Source organism: Scatophagus argus, chromosome 21 (assembly GCF_020382885.2).
Source record: "Scatophagus argus isolate fScaArg1 chromosome 21, fScaArg1.pri, whole genome shotgun sequence".
In the NCBI taxonomy this organism is placed as follows: Eukaryota; Metazoa; Chordata; class Actinopteri; family Scatophagidae; genus Scatophagus; species Scatophagus argus.
The window spans coordinates 11,876,763-11,892,886 of record NC_058513.1 but is presented as its reverse complement, the minus strand read 5'-3'; the positions used below and the strand labels follow the sequence as shown (position 1 = coordinate 11,892,886).

The following is a 16,124-nucleotide window of genomic DNA, read 5'->3' as shown; positions in this document are numbered from 1 at the left end:
ACACAAGGAGTTATAAAAAAAATTAGCAAATGAAATACTAATTCTAACACTGAACATAAATATAATTGTTTGCATAAAAAGTCCACAGGGCACCTTTAAGTTCCTAAAGATGTCATTGTAAGGGCTTATTTTAATTTTTAAGGTTTAGTACAGAAGATACAAAATTGAATAAATACATAAAGTTGCCTGAGGGTGTGTCTTTTGTAATCCCTGCTGCTTTCTGTCTGTTCCCACAGGGCCACAGCAGGTTGTCAAGGTCACCCAGGCTTTCCCTTGTGAGTTCGGTTCAAATTTAGTCTTCTTCTTCGTTCAGACATGACATCATTCCTTTTCCCACAATGCAGAGTTTCTTTAACATACTTATGACTTCACAAAGCCCGTTTAAGAGTTCTTGGCAGCACCACAACACAAATGTTGTGAAAAGTTTATTTGTGTCAGGCATGTCTGTCTGTTTTTTTCGAGGTAAAACCCCTCTGTTTTTCTGGCACATACTGTATTGCTAGTGATTACTGTGGGAGGGTTTGTGCAAGGACTTCCCCTACAGATTGAAACTCATTTGGAACAGGGAGAGCAGTTCAGTCCCCTGAGTTAACTCACTAACTGGGTCAGTAGCTCTTCTAATGATAAACCTTATGAGCTACTTTTCTCACTGTGTACTGTATGCTGCGTGCCCCTCCTTATTTTTTATTAAAATGCTGTTTACAGTGCTTGCTTTGTCTGGAATTAAGAGTTCAATATTTAGAATTAAAAATAAAATGTCACCAGCTGTAACTCATTAAAATCTAATATTTATATACCATCAATATTTGCTCTTCATCTGCAGATTTTAAAATGAATAAGGATATTATGTGCCAGATTACTCCTAAAATGTTTAAATGGGGAATTGTATCGTGAGTGGCACTTTAACTTTGGTTTAAAGTGAATTTTACAGTATTTTAAAATATTTCAGTATAAATGTAAGTATCCCAGTATTTCCAAATTGTATTTCTGCTCCAATCTGTTTTCATACCCTCTGGGTTTGTATTAAAAAACACAAATTAAGTAGATTTAGGATTAGTTCAACCCTCAGTAGTGAAAACTGTGATTTCACATTAAGATGCATAGAGGTATTAATGCTGCACATTATATTTGCTGTTTTTTAGGAACCCAGGCTCCCCTCCATCGTGGAAACAAAGGGGGATAACCCTGACGACTCCTTCCATCTCTCTCCAGCAACTCGCTCCCGTCGCAACCTCCTGCTGCCCAGCTTCAGCAGCCCAGTTCGCCGTACCTCTTTGGGTAACCTCCTGGGGGATGAGCTGCGGCAGTTCAACGCCCTGCGACGTTGCCGTTCACCAAACCTCAGCCGTGGGATCCACGGGCCGAGCTCGTCCCCTCAGCCACCATCAAAAAGAGAGCACAGCGGCCCTGCAGCCGCTCCAGCCTCACCTTCAGCCCAGAGAGAGTCAGGGGCTGAGCAAAAGCCTGCAAAGCTGCTTATCCCAACTGTCACCTGCTTTGGACCCCCAGATCTTAGTCCCAGGTACAGTGAAAGATATCATCAAAATAAATATTTAAAATACAAGCAGAAAACAAGGAAAAATGTATCAAAGTCTGATGGCTAGTAACCAAAAAAAAAAATAAAATAAAAATGGAAAATGGAAACACCTGTTTAAAGGTCCAATAGGTATGATTTAGGGGTGTTAGGGGCAGAAATGGAATATATGTTCACAATTATGTTTTAGTTAGTGTACTAAAAATAATATTCCTTGTGTCTCTTCCTAGTAATAATAGCTTTAGATGTCTGAGATTTAAATAAAGTATTACACTGATGGACCCCTAAAGTCATACCCCAGAGCCTTGCTACTCTACTCAGTTTAAAAGGAGTGTATTTGAATTGCATATTTCAACAGATGTCGCTGCATTTCATTACCAGGGCACCTTATCCTCCTGCCCCAACCATCTGTATTCATAATGTATCTCCAAGTCATCCAGTAAGTCCTAGATATGGGTAAGTGCTGGTTCAGAGAGCTCAGGTGTCCACCCCTCCAGACTGGGCTCTTCTCCTCGTGTTCAAACCCACATGGGCGTCTGCCAGCAGCAGCTCCCATGGCACATTTCTGGGTTATCTGCTGGCTCCAGTGATAATTGAAAAAGCTCTACTGTTACATTAACTCCTGCTTTCCTCCTCTTCGCCCCTCCCACCAGGGTTGTAGACGGCATCGAAGACAATGGACACACGTTCCATTTCAATGTGGAGCACAGCGGGCCTAAAGCCAGCACAGGAGGCGGCACCCAAGGTAAGCCAAACCGCCTCCAGCTGTGAAGGTCACCCGGGTACCAGATGGCAGGAGGTACACTCAAGAGTTCAAACAGTGGTTACAATGATGCTGCCCTGCCTCCTTCTGGGGAAATATGAGAGTGCTGGGGAATGAAATGAAAGCCAGGTGCCCAAAGAGTCAGAGAACATGTAGAACATGTTAAAAGCACAACAGGGGTCAAATGAGGGTACCGATCATCTGACCTCAGCTTCCACAGATCATTATTCCAGAATGAATATCCAGTTCAGTTCAGTTGAAGTCCAACCAAAGTTAATTACTTTAGTATAATGAGATCCACAGTACAGTACAGAGTACACAGCAGCAATCTAAACACAAACATGTTTTTTGGGCTGTTCTAGCCAACCTACAGTGCATCCCAGAGGATTGTCTTCTGCCTTGTCGACCTAACATACTGGAGCAACATCACACAGTCAAGAGTGAAGACACTTGTGTAAACCATTTCCCAAGATACACAGACAAAAAGGTTGACATAATAACATGGAACAACATGGAAGAACACCAGCTTGAACTGCAGAACTGTGCACCTTAGAAAACTGCCAATTCATGTAACTCCTTTTTGACACAGTGTCAGCAAAACATGACATTTGATCACCCCTAATCTCTGGGTCTTCTGGGGTCACACATTAAAATGTTGTTAATATTATCTGTCAGCTACTTTCTATTCCTCATTTCTCTAGACTCCACACAGGCTAATGCCGCTCTCCTGCTGGAGACAGAGGAGGTCAGACAGAGTATCAGTCAACTCAACCACAAGGTACGGTACAGCCTCTTCACCCAAGTTAAAACTGAATGCATCCCTCTTGTCATCCCGTCTGTCTCCTTTCTGTAAAGGTTTTTGAAGGGACTGAATATAAAATACATTTCAAGAATGAATTCGTGATAAGAAAATATAACCTGTGTGCTATTTCATTGTTAAAGTTTTAGTTCCTGCTTCAGTCTTTCAGTGCAGACCAACAAAATAAACACTCATAAGCTTTCCTCTTAAAATGCATTTCTGGCATCTCATCCGCAAGGGTAAATATATGGTGAGATTAAGCAGACAGTTTTTTGTCTGTGTCTCAGTCTGTCCCTGCACTCTTAATTTAAACATAGTGAAGCAGGTGCAGCAGGAGGATCCAGATGGGCCCAGGTAGGTGCTGACTGAAGTCGATATCAATTAATCAGTAGGGCGCTCTCTGCAATGCAGAGGATATTCGGGAGTGCTGACTCAACAATCTGAAGAAGAAGGGTAAAAAAATTATGACAACCTAGCCCTACTTTTGGCCCTTCTGCGGCCCAAGTTTCACTGCCTTGTACCCAGTTTTCTGATTATTTTCTTGCCTATTTGCGTCAGTTATCTCAGCCTGTGTCCCCCTGGATTTCAATACTGCATAGAAGCCATTTCTTAGAGTCACAGAGGGCAATATAAATTGTTTCTCTTTTGGGAGGTCGCCAGAAAATTACATCTGGACATGAGTCTGAGATTAAACCTTAAAGACAGAATCTGATTAATTTGTCACTGTGCACCCAGACTTAATTGGATGGAGCTGTTTCTTTTTTGTACTCTGAAGCTGTACTTAATTTACCACATTTGCTTGGTGTAACTACAGCATATGAAATAAAGGTGAGAATATGATTCAAATCTTTCAATGCTACAACTAAACTCTGTACACTCTCTACCCAGATGGGCACATTAAACCAGGAAGTATCTGAGCTCACCAAGGGCCTGCACCACATGATGCACCTCCTTCAGGCCCACTTATCAGTGCATCACTACAAATCTTCAATCCCTGCATACCCGTATGGCATCCAAATGGTGTCCAGCCCTCCCATAGGCCACAACACTGACCCATCTTTCAATCTAGCCTCAACGTACCATGTCCACAACGATTCTGCAAATCATGAAGGCTACAGCCGCCAAAACACCCCACCCGCTGGACACTGGGGCTACAGTGCAGCTGCTGAAGCACAAACAGAGAACCACCACCGACCTCAATCCTCTAGTCCACCTGCTAACTCTTGTCCATCGCCCTCTGTAAACTCCCCACCACAATTAGCTCCCTGTCATGGCTCTGAGAGCGTGACCACACATCAGTGGACCAGTTCATCTCTTCTTACTGTCAGCCCAGGCTTTCAGAGTGGAAGTCCAGGCCATGCACCCCATACCGGGCATAAGGACTTTGACAACAAACCTCTCAGTGCTAGTCCAACTACCATCAGCCAGTCCCAGCCCACTTTGTGCCTGCAGCCTCCCAGTGAGAGTGATGAATATTCTTGCCTTTTGTCCAGTGCCCTTACAGGTACGTCCACACACAGCCTGCTGGACTCATCCCCCGGTTCTTACCCTCATCTCTGCCTGCCTTCTGAGTCCCATCTGAACTTATCACAAGCCACACATGAGGACATTTGTGTTTTGATGTCCACCCCGGCTTCACATAATCTCATGCAGGATACCTCCATCTTCCAAATTGAGGACTCACACCCCACAATCCACCCTGTGTCTGCCTCCCTACCCACACTACCAGTCCAAATTTGTGGCTCTTCACTGGATTCAGGATCACCTAGAACAGATGCTCTCGAGCCCCACCTTCCACTGGGCGACCCATCCGCCATAGAACACACCAGTCTGGAGTGCCTACTGGGGAACAGGGGCTCTATGGAGAGCAGGGACAGTGAAAGTGCATCATCGCGAAGGTCCAGCATTGGGGTCCAGACCCAGAGCACAGAGCAGTCGTGGTGTCTGGACCTCACAGACTGAACTGTTTCAGGGACAGATTCGCCGACTGGAGTGACAGAGTTATTAACGAGTTATAAAGTTGTTAACATGCAACTTCTGACAGTGTTTAAAGAGAACCTGCTGGAGATTGTCAATATGTGCTCTATTTACACCCTGTTAATGTCTAGCCTCTCATATTTGTCAAACTATGACACCATTTCTATGCAAAAGCATGTCATTTGTGCATTATCTTGGCTTTACTGAAGTGTGTCTTTTAAACAACAGTTGCACAACAGTGGGTTCCAGTATATACTGTATATTTTTCCAGCACCTTCACACCAATTTGCAGTTGATAATACCTGTTACCTCCTTGCATGGTAAAGTTGTTTATTCTTTTTCCTAAGGAAAAGGTTTCCAAATCAATGTGTACGCATTTTACATGACATGATTGTGTACACAGATACTGTATTTGTATGGCACACAGGTTGGTTGGATGATTTAACATAGTGAGGAACAGAAATGACACATGGATCACCTTAGATATGGGGAATAGAATATGTGTATCACACAGCATAGATTGTTTATTGTTTTAAACTGAATGTTTTTCTTAATTCAACATTTTTATTTGTGAGCTCTCTGACAACAAACATTTAATATCCAAAGATTCTTCAAGAGATGTGAATAAACTTCCTAATTTTCCTTCATCAAGGCATTAAGGATAGTGCTGTGAAATAGCATGAAAAATTCTTTCTCAAGGATCTACAGCTCTTTAAAGATAACATAGCTACTGATAAACGTAAATGTTGTTGAAATGTTGAAGATTGTCACTAATTAAAAATTACGAATGCCTTCTTGGGGGGGAGAAAAAACAGTAACTCATGATACTCGTAACATATTCAGAGCACTCAAGAACTTTGTTCTTTTGGAATGATTTCTTCTTGGCTGACAAAATAAAGTATGCAGAAATGTATGACTGTGTCCTTTACTGTGCTGTCAGGCCCACACTTAATGTTAGCCTACATAATATTTCAAAAACAAGTCAGAATAATTAATTCAGTGAACAACTGCTTATGGTTGCAATAGAGCATCCCTTGTTAGTGAGAAGCTTAAATACTTTTTGGAAAATATTTGCTTCCAAACTGAAAAAAGGTTGCTGACCTTTCTGTGCACTCATCAAGGTGTGATTCGCACACCCCAAAGTGCTGTTGCATACATGTATTATATGTTATAGGACTCTGATGTTTCGTATGCTGGGTTGTTGGAGTTTCGGTTTCACTATTACAAGTACAAACATGAATATCTGAATGTGTTTGTTCATTTTGTCCTGCTCCCTCACTGGACAGACAGTGTGCAGTTCTGACACTTGGACAAGATCAGTTCTCCATCTTTAGTTCTTTGGTTTATTTGATGACTTTACAGTGAATCTATTAAATGCTTATTTCTGAATGTAATGCATATTGTGACAGTTGACTATTTATTTATTAGTCAATTTATTTATTTATTTTTCGACCAAAGGCAACATGGTTATTATATGTATGTATTTTGAAATTTATATACAGTGAGGCAAATTCACTTATAACTGACAATCTGATGTAACTTGCTCAGATGTGTTTCAGGGATGTTAAATCAACATGCGCGTTTTCTGGTGCTCTGCTTACACTTTTTTTTTTTTTTTTTAGGATTCATCCGCTGCAACCATATGAAACTAACTTAAATCAAACCCTTAATTTTCCCAAGCTTTCAGAAATTAGTGATCCAAATTTTTTTATTCCTAGTACACTCATTGTGCAGCCACTGGGATGTCCAGCTTTCTTTGAAAAAGAAGGATTTGCGGATGTTGTTTCTTTCATCAGTGGCTGCGGATTCAATGAGTTTTTGGTGGCCGCTTTTTGCTTTATCCCTTTTTTTTATTTGGGCTGATCTTTCTTGCCTTCTTGCCTTCAATCCGATTATATAAGTGTACATACAGTTTCTTTCATGTATTTGATGAGAGGGAGCTTCTGGACTCTCCTTATCATTATTATATTATTATATAGATAGATGCAGCTGTATTAACTTTGCATAATTTTTATTCCAACAGTTTATTTTACAACCCTTTGATGTTCACTCCAAGAAAAAAAAAATATTATTTTTATTATTTATTTTTACTTTTTTTTTAGCATAGCATACCTTGACTGAGCGGTGGAGATGGCTCAATAAAGCTGATTTAAAATCAACAATTTTTCTATGAGATATAGTGACTCTATGAGAATGTGCTCTACCAAATGGTTGAGCAGACAGTCAGTACACATTTATTTATTTTGAGTTTGTTTCATGTCCACTGGCTCAGTTTCAACAGGCCTCTCGTGTTGACAGCCCAGCTTCCTGTCAGAAAACAGGCTCATAAAGTACAACCTGTTTACTGATTTTGTAAGAAAAAGGGAACAGGTGTTCTTTACTTTACTTGCCAGTAAAGAGAAAAAAACAAATACTGCATCACACTGTCAAATCATAGTGTTTCACCTAGTTTTAGATTTTGGTTGACAATAAAAAAAAAAAAAGTTGACAATACTGAGAACCTTATTACCAGTCATGGTGGTCTTGATATGTCCTGTTACTATCTGTAGGGTTAATGATCTATCATACTCTTCAGTACCTTTCCTGTAAGTCAGTGGTGTAAGTCCATGTTTTGTGCCTTCCATGAGTCACTCTGTGAGGGAAAATCCAGGTGACTGTTTCATAAGTTTAAAATACACTGAATTTGCAATAGTGATGTCAAAATTACACAGCAAAAGTGGATATAAAGGAGACCAGGGTATCTGTTCTCCAGTAGGACAATTCGTCTGGGTCATCCTTTCTTGTGTGTCAGGACGTGACATCGTGAAAACATGAAGACTGTGATTCTGGCTCTTTTTGTGCTGTTGGTTGTCAGTCAGAGTGAGTTGATGTTTTTTTGTTTGGTTTTTTTTTTGTATTGTTTACTGAAATCAAACTGAAATTGCTCATTTAGTTTGATGAGTACAATGAACAACAATTCTTTTTTTTCCAGGTGAAGCATTGAGGTGTAACTGCGGAGGACAGAAGCACTGTTCAAGTCCTGTGGAGACCTGCTACGGTCAAAACAATGTCTGTGCGGGTGTCATTATTTACGCTGGATCCAGTAAGTGCTTCTAAAGCTGATCCTTCTGGACCTGATATTTCTGAACCTGATCCCCAGTGGTCAGTGGTCACAAAAATGCATACAGGCAGTACTGTTACTACTACTACTGGTACGATGAAGTAGAAAAAGAAACAAGTGTCTTAATGATACATCCTTTTGTTTTCCACAGGACCCAGCTACTTCAAGAGTTGCATGAAATTTGAGGACTGCATGAGGCTGAATCACCCAGGGATATCATCTGCCACATGCTGTAGGACTGATCTGTGCAACTGAAGAATGAACATCGTCACCCTGACTATTAACACATTCTTTGATAAATACTTTATGTTGTCATCTGGTATTGTCATATTAAAGAGCAACGTGTTTCAGATTTTGCTGTTTTTCTGTCTTTGTGCTTCCTTGTATATTCATTATTTTTCCTTAAAGTTTAAGTCTATGGCAGTTGAACAGCATTTTGTTTTTTTTATTATTATTATTCCATAAGCCTTGAGGCGTAACAGTCAAGGCCATCAGCACTGTTTCAGACATGTGGAGACCTGCCACGCTTTAAATCCTGTCTGTGCCAGCATAATTTTTTGCTGGATCCTGTAAGTGTAAGTTATTCCTTCAATGTACTCTTAAACTTAAAAACTTTACATTTACAAAAACATTACTTCGACCAATTCATTACTTTTCATGAAAACTTATCTTGTCTAGAAGAAGTTGTCTGATGGCTTGTTCGGCCAGTCGACACATAAAATACATATTCATGAATTTAAAAAGTCGTTTTGCAAGTCTTTTAAACTGCCCATAAGACCCTGAACATCCATGTCATACCCACACAGCTCGTGTTAATTAGCTGGTTGACATCTCTCTTTGAACTTTAGGTTATGCTTTTAAAACCTTTGTGTTTTAGATTCATCAGGAGTCTCATGTCATACAGACTCTTCTCAAGGATTGTGAGGTACATGTTACACTTTCTCTTAGTTTATGACTGATGAAGAATCTCTATCTCTCAATCACATTGCACCACCTTGTGGAAGATGAGATGCTGAAGATAGTATTAGGAAACACATTTTATGAGTGGGTGTGTGGTGTTATCAAGTTAAACATCTGGGATTACATTTATGGTGGCCAAAAAAATGTCAGTTGTTAATTGTTACAAAATATGTATTAAACCTCAAATCAATCATAAGGCTCTCATATCCTGTTCATTATTTCCAAATAGAAAGTCAAGGTCATTTGTTAAGTAGAACATCTTAAACAAAACATCTGATTCTGATTGCTTTATTATAAGCATATATTATTAACAACTTCAAAAGGCAACGACCTTACGCATGATGTAGAGTTGGCCCACTATCCGGCTTTTTGATTGGTTGTGACATTGCGTCACATGACGGACGAATCCAGGAAGTATTTTGGTTCTACAAGGCGGAAGCGTATAATTTACAGAACCTGAAAGTGTTTTAGCAGAAAACGTTGTTAACGAGGAGCAACACGGTTACAACTCACTGTTCTCCAGGCGGAGCGGATATTGGCTTTCGTTGCTGGTAAGAACGCTAACGTGTTATTTGTTACCTGTTAGTATTTTTTTCTTGTTAGCCGAGGTTAACATTGCTAACACCGTCTCGCCTCGTCGTTATTACAGATGAGCTTTAGCCTCGTAGCTAACTTCCAGCTGGTTCTGTTCAGTCTGGTTATGCGTTCAAAGTTAGAACAACAGGTTTAGCCGGTTTGCTGATGTAATCAGTTTGTTGAGAGGCTTGCTATTGTTGTGTTTTATCTGTTCCCCATATTATTTGTGTTAGAAAAGTGATGTTCACAAAGATCACAATTTAAAGCTCGCGAAACAATATATTAAAAGCTGTAAGTCAGTTTAGTTAGCGTGACATAATCAACTTTTTAAACTGTTGGGTTTGCACTCAGTGCACAGTCAGTGTTGTGCGGACACCTGATTATCTAACTCGCAGCTACAACGTTTTAGACCGTTATTACAGATACGGTTTGGTGTTAGGTCGCTGGAGAAAACAAATTGGCATGACATGAAATAAACAATGATGAGCACACATTATCACGAATTGGAAACAGGGACGGAAAGCGTTTCCCTCCCTCCCTGTTTTCGTCAGAGGCCCTATAACAGCGTAAGGGGCCCTGGTAGTGAGAGGATCCTAGAGAATGGAGGCCCCCCTGAAATAGATGGGGCCCCTGGACCCGAGGGTGCCTGGGCGCCGGCCCTGCTGGCCCGGTCCATAATCCGTCCTTCAAACAGAAAGTAGCAAAAAAATAAAAACATCAGATTTCCCAGACCCTAAATTGACATCTTCAAACATCTTGTTTCGTATGGCAATTTGTCCAAAGTCCCCCAGATTCACAGTTAACTGTAAATATTATCATTATCATTAATATTATCATTAAAGCAGCAAATCCTCACAAGTAACAAACTGGAACAGGGCAATATTTTTTTTTCTTGAAAAATGATTAGTCAGTTGGTAGAAAAATTGTTCAGTTAATTTTCTTATTTGACAATATTCAGCAGATCAATAATATGAAAATATAATGAAAATAGCCTTTAGCTGCCGCCCCCTATATAACATAGGAATGGTTGAGGTAACCAATCCTTTGATCGAATCAAATTAGATTTGATTTGAAAGCAACACCAGCTCTGTTACTCCATAGTTTTGTTTGTGCAGAGTTTCTCAGAAGTAAACTGATTTGACATGGCTTTATTTTTCAAGGTAGGCCGGTCACTCCACCACTGCTGTCCTGATCCAGTTCTTACTAGTGGGAGTTTGGTTTCTGACCTCGCTCACCAACAGTGCCTGTGTGTCCAGACTCGGCTCCTGCCACTGTACCTCGTTCACTTGTCCTTTCAGCCCGTTTCAGACCATCTCATCCATAACAGTTCCTGTCTCTGTCAATGGCTGGCCGCGGTGGAGGAGCAACCAGGCCTAATGGTGCCACAGTAGCAAACAAAATCTGCCAGTTCAAACTGGTGCTGCTGGGGGAGTCGGCTGTGGGCAAGTCCAGCTTAGTGCTGCGCTTTGTCAAAGGCCAGTTTCATGAATTCCAGGAGAGCACCATTGGAGGTAAGAGAAGAGCATTATATTGTTTGAAATGTGTCAATAGCAGTGCTAGTGCTATACCTAAGAAATATAAATATGAACACATTGTCGTTTAAAATCAGGAACATCTCCATCAAAGAATAACTCTAGGAGATTATAGATCTGACAAGACATCCGCTGCAAGATTTTGATACTTGATGTTACACCCATATTCTCATTTTCATAGTCTCATTGTAGGTGTACTTTACTAAATAAAGCCTTGGACAAATATTCCCACATTCCAAGTACTATATTGCAGTAGTACTAGATACATCTGTCAGAGTCTCTCATGGTAATTAAAACCTAAAAAATTGAAATTTAAAATTTTAGTCGTAAAAATGGCTTGGACCCGCAGGTCCATATTATATTGCTGCACGTCTGCAGGTCTAGCAGGCACAGACTGGCACAGATATGTTTGTTGTCATGCCAGTTTTGAAGTGATGTGTTTACAGCCTTTCTGACTACATGAACAGGATCTTCCAGGAGGATGGAGCATAGTGCCTTATCATTCCACTGATCTTCATTGTCCTGTTCTCCTTAGCTGCTTTCCTCACTCAGACTGTCTGTCTGGACGACACCACTGTGAAGTTCGAGATCTGGGACACAGCAGGTCAGGAGCGCTACCACAGCCTGGCTCCAATGTACTACAGAGGCGCTCAGGCAGCCATCGTGGTCTACGACATTACCAACACAGTAAGTTTCACCTGCAGGGCAACAGAATAGTAGGTTGTTGCTTTCTTATTGGTTTTTGCTGTACTTTAATGTTTTTTCCATGTTTCTGTTTGTGACGTATAAAAAGTCTAAATACAAGAATTATGAGCGGGGGGCAGCCGTGGCCTAGAGGTTGGAGAAGCGGCTTGTGATCTAAAAGGAGGGTCACCGGTTCGATTCCCCCACCGGATGGGCAGGAAAAATTTGGGTGTGGTGGAGTGATTAATGCGAAAAATGCCCCCCCCCCTTCCATTAGCCGGCTGATGTGCCCTTGAGCAAGGCACTTAACCCCCCAATATGCTCCCCGGGCGCTTGATGCTGCCCACTGCTCCTGTGTGTGTTTCACTGCATGTAATTTGCCGGGTGTTGCATGTGTGTGTTCAACTAAGGATGGGTCAAATGCAGAAGACGAATTCAGTGTGTCAATAAAGCTGATTCTTCTTCTTCTTAATTAACTGTTACTGGGAATTTTAAAGTGTCTTGTGGAAGTGTATTTTGTTAATTTGGAGCTATTGTTACAAAGTAGAGCAATAAGGTCAGGACTAGGATACAAGTCACTCTCCCATTTTTGGTTCTATGTTTAAAATGTCATTACAGCTAGTGTAGAATTAGACCTTTAGATGTTAAGACTTGCAGGTGTTTTTACGAGGTCACGTCTTTGGGTAAGGTGCTGGTCAACCTCTTGTAAATTTATACAGATGTGTACATGCTGTACAGTGAAAATGTTCCACCGAGGTTAATTATGGTTGTCATGAGAACGTGACAGGTGAAAGAAATGTTGATAAATTTTGTTTCTCAATTAGGACACTTTTGCACGAGCGAAAAACTGGGTGAAGGAGCTGCAGAGACAAGCCAGTCCGAACATAGTGATCGCTCTGGCTGGAAACAAGGCGGACATCGCAAACAAGAGAGCTGTAGAGCTTCAAGTATGAAATATGAATCAGTTTTACATGTACAGGAAAACAATATCAGTTATTCCAAGTCTCATTCCTAAGGTAGCATATCATAAAATCATAGGAAACTTTGCATGGCAGTAAGTGGTTAATATTATCCTCTATATCTAAATTTTGTTCTTAGGAGGCACAAGCATACGCTGATGACAACAGTCTACTCTTCATGGAGACCTCGGCCAAGACTGCCATGAATGTCAATGAAATTTTCATGGCTATTGGTAAGAGCATCATTTTGTTGAGTCAGATGTACCTCGATGGATATTTCAGGCAGCAGCACAGTTTATCACGGCTTTACTTCTGCAGAAAAGTTGCCTTACACACAAACTTTCAGATGGCTGGATCTTAATTGCACTTTAAGAAATGTTGGGACATTTTGGGCCAATATTTTGCCTATCAGAAGTAGTTATTGTGACAGGGCTGCACTCGGGTCAAAGAGATTTTGGGTGGGAAACGGATAACTTTATTTATTTAGAATTTTTATTTGTCTTTATTTTTGAAATTGTAAACATAGTGAATAAACTACTTTACATGATGGCAGAAATCCAGTGTTTGTGGGTGCGAAAATTCCCCCAAAAAATACCTGCTAGCCTGCTGCTGACACTCTTGGTGCTCCTTATTAACTGAGCTGAATAACGTGGCAGTAATTAGAGAGAGAGAGTTTGTGTTTTTGCATTTTTGCATTTATGCTTATTTGAGAGGTAACCCTGTAGAGATAGACAGGGAACACGGGCAGAGAGGATGGTTATAACCTGCAACAAGGCTCAGTCAGACCAAGAACCTTGTGGTTATACAGTGTAAGTATTAACCATTAAGCTTTCAGCTAATTCACTAATTCTAATTTATCAGTTCACACAAATGTTTTTTTTCCATGATGTCGATCGCACCTCGAAGGAAAAAAAAACTCTATTTTCCTTTTTTCTTCCTGCTAGTGGCAGAAGTTTAATTGAATGAACTATTCTAACCTTCGTTTTGTGTGTTGCAATTCTGAATTCTTACTTTTGCTGTGTTTAAACATCTGTGATCCTGTTCCTGTAGCAAAGAAGCTGCCGAAGAGTGATCCTCAGGGTGGAGCTGGACAAGCGGGGCGGACCAGGACGGGAGTGGATCTACAAGAACCTGCTCCTCAGGGGCGCAGCGGCCACTGCTGCGGCGGGGGCAACTAGCAAGTATGAAACAGAGAACTTAGTGAGCGAGCCCTGAACATCGTTTTAAGGATGGCACGTAGCTAAATCCCAGAGAGGCAGGAGAGGGCAGAGCCGCTCGCCATTCCTGCGCTTAAACTGAGATTACAGATGAGATTATCTGGATCCTCTTTGATTTAAGGAACATTTTTTAAAAAAGAATCATAAGCTAGAGGGAATTACCGAGATCCCTCACTCCTTCTCTTCTGTCTTTCCCCCCCCATCTATCTACCTCCCTGTTCATCTTTAGCTTCTGTCTCAGTTGATTGAATTCTGTCTTCAGTAGTTCTTCAAAGGGTGATGCTGAGGTTGTTTGCCATTTTCACTATTTGTTGGAGTGTGTGTCTGTGTTACGCATGTGTATGCATATGCTCCATACACATGCAGGTTTATTGGCAGTTTACTTTTCTGCTCTTGTCATTTCCCTCTTCATTGATCATCATTATGAAAGACACAAGACAATACCCATCTGTTTTTGCTGAAGTTGCAATGACAGAGCACTTAATCGTGAGGATTTTTGTCTTATTGCGATTTAGATTGCAGCAACCTGGTCATGGTGCAGTTATAAGAAAAAAAAACTTGAGACTTGGCTAACTGGAGCTGGTCGTGAATTAACAGGCTACACATCTGATGATGTTTCTGAACTGTCCAACAAATGCATTTGTTTGCATTCACTGTGTATTGATACCTGTAACACCAGAGTTGTTAGCCTTTTTTTAAAAAAAAAAAAAAAGAAATGTGAAAATAACTTGTAAATCTAGTAATAAATAACATACAAGATTCAGTTTGTTTTTGAGTTGTTTTGCACTGGTCTGGTATTTCTGCAAAGGATGTTTCTGATGATTATTTGCAAGTGTGTTTTTTAGACTTTTGTCAGTGTGCATTGGCTGCTTGGTGGGTTTAAACCATTGTGGCCTGCTTTGCTGTAAGAAGCAGTACACCCTCTATGACCACAAGCAGGGACGATCAGGACAATCAATACAGTCTGTCCAGATTCTTCATATAACACACTGATAGTGTACAGCTGTCAGTATGTTTGATGCTAGTATAGCACAGCAAAAAGTCCTATTTTTAGTTTACCTTTTTGTTCCCCAATCCGAAGACATTTTGTTAAAGATAAAAAAAAAAATGTATAACATTTTTGTTGACTCAACGTGTGGCTGCCACAAGATGCAATAAATCATTCCTGGAGCCGATTCCATACAGTGATAACACGCTAATTTAATAAGATATTGTTCTACTAAATACACATTTGATTCTACATAATATTCTTGTTTGTTGGCTGAAATTTGTCAAGTTGTGTCCCAGCCTTCTTCTCAAGGCTATTCTTCAGTATACCTGTATTTCATCATCCTGCCTCTCACTCCAAGGAGCACCAAGGAGCTTTAACACAGACCAAAGTTCAGTACAAATTTCAGCCAAGTTAGGCAGAAAATAGTAATATGGAACAAAAATGTGTTTCTTCATTGTTTTAAACTTGTGTTATTCTGAAGGCTTTGTTATTTAATCTAGTCACAAATGATTTTTTTGTTTTAGACAGATATTTTGCCACGTGTCCTGCAAAGGAAGCTCGAGAATGTACATTCACTAACAGAAATTGTAGCAGTAAACATTTTAAACCACCAGATGGCAGCATAACACTTGAATTCAGATTCAAAGACACTTGAGTCAATTCATTGAATGCATGTGTGGCCATTAATTTGCACATTCATCATAAGAAAAATAAATAATAAGTAAGAAATCAGGAAATAAAATTCACATTAATTCAGCTGGAACCATCAGAAGATTAAATTATTAGTCCACTGATATCAAATTAATCTGCAACTGTTGTGATAATTGATTCAAACTTCAAAATCATTCTTCAAGAGAAAATGTCAGACACTGTGTGTACACTTGTGATAGAGCTGTTAGTGGAAATATTATCATGTTAAAATGAAGGAAAGTAAAAACTCTTACCCGCGCTGTAATGGACTGAAAATTTTAGCACAGCTGGGATTTGCATTTACATGCATACCCATCAGTGTGTGTGAAAGTCTGCGCTGTG

At 40.4% G+C, this 16,124-nt stretch overlaps 3 protein-coding genes across 8 annotated transcripts in view; all 3 read left to right on the top strand.

Moving 5' to 3' along the window:
• LOC124053025 (potassium voltage-gated channel subfamily H member 4-like) overlaps positions 1 to 6,046 on the top strand; it is a 35,524-nt gene extending 29,478 nt beyond the window's left edge. For 2 of the 3 annotated variants that reach the window (XM_046377936.1, XM_046377938.1), the window contains exons 12-16: positions 237 to 275; positions 1,143 to 1,522; positions 2,188 to 2,279; positions 2,999 to 3,075; positions 3,985 to 6,046. In XM_046377936.1, the coding sequence (XP_046233892.1) occupies positions 237 to 275; positions 1,143 to 1,522; positions 2,188 to 2,279; positions 2,999 to 3,075; positions 3,985 to 5,058 (1,662 nt within the window). In that variant the 3' untranslated portion in view covers positions 5,059 to 6,046. The remainder of the gene's footprint in view (positions 1 to 236; positions 276 to 1,142; positions 1,523 to 2,187; positions 2,280 to 2,998; positions 3,076 to 3,984) is intronic. The other variant, XM_046377937.1, reaches the window with a different exon arrangement.
• A 1,727-nt stretch (positions 6,047 to 7,773) lies between these two features.
• Positions 7,774 to 8,525, top strand: LOC124052767 (phospholipase A2 inhibitor and Ly6/PLAUR domain-containing protein-like). The gene is made up of 3 exons (XM_046377403.1): positions 7,774 to 7,932; positions 8,045 to 8,155; positions 8,325 to 8,525. The coding sequence occupies exons 1-3, from the start codon at positions 7,884 to 7,886 to the stop codon at positions 8,426 to 8,428; spliced, it is 264 nt and encodes an 87-aa protein (XP_046233359.1). The 5' UTR covers positions 7,774 to 7,883; the 3' UTR covers positions 8,429 to 8,525.
• Positions 8,526 to 9,522: 997 nt separating this feature from the next.
• On the top strand, positions 9,523 to 14,864 carry LOC124052766 (ras-related protein Rab-5C-like). Of its 4 annotated transcripts, none has more exons than XM_046377400.1 (6): positions 9,523 to 9,684; positions 11,037 to 11,220; positions 11,777 to 11,928; positions 12,750 to 12,872; positions 13,024 to 13,117; positions 13,935 to 14,864. In XM_046377400.1, exons 2-6 carry the CDS (start codon positions 11,052 to 11,054, stop codon positions 14,060 to 14,062), a joined length of 666 nt encoding a protein of 221 aa, XP_046233356.1. In that variant the 5' UTR covers positions 9,523 to 9,684; positions 11,037 to 11,051; the 3' UTR covers positions 14,063 to 14,864. The 4 variants fall into 4 exon arrangements, with proteins under 4 accessions (XP_046233356.1, XP_046233355.1, XP_046233354.1 ...); XM_046377399.1 differs by having other exon boundaries at positions 9,524 to 9,684; positions 11,008 to 11,220; XM_046377398.1 differs by having other exon boundaries at positions 9,525 to 9,684; positions 10,874 to 11,220.
• The last annotated feature ends 1,260 nt before the right edge of the window (positions 14,865 to 16,124 follow it).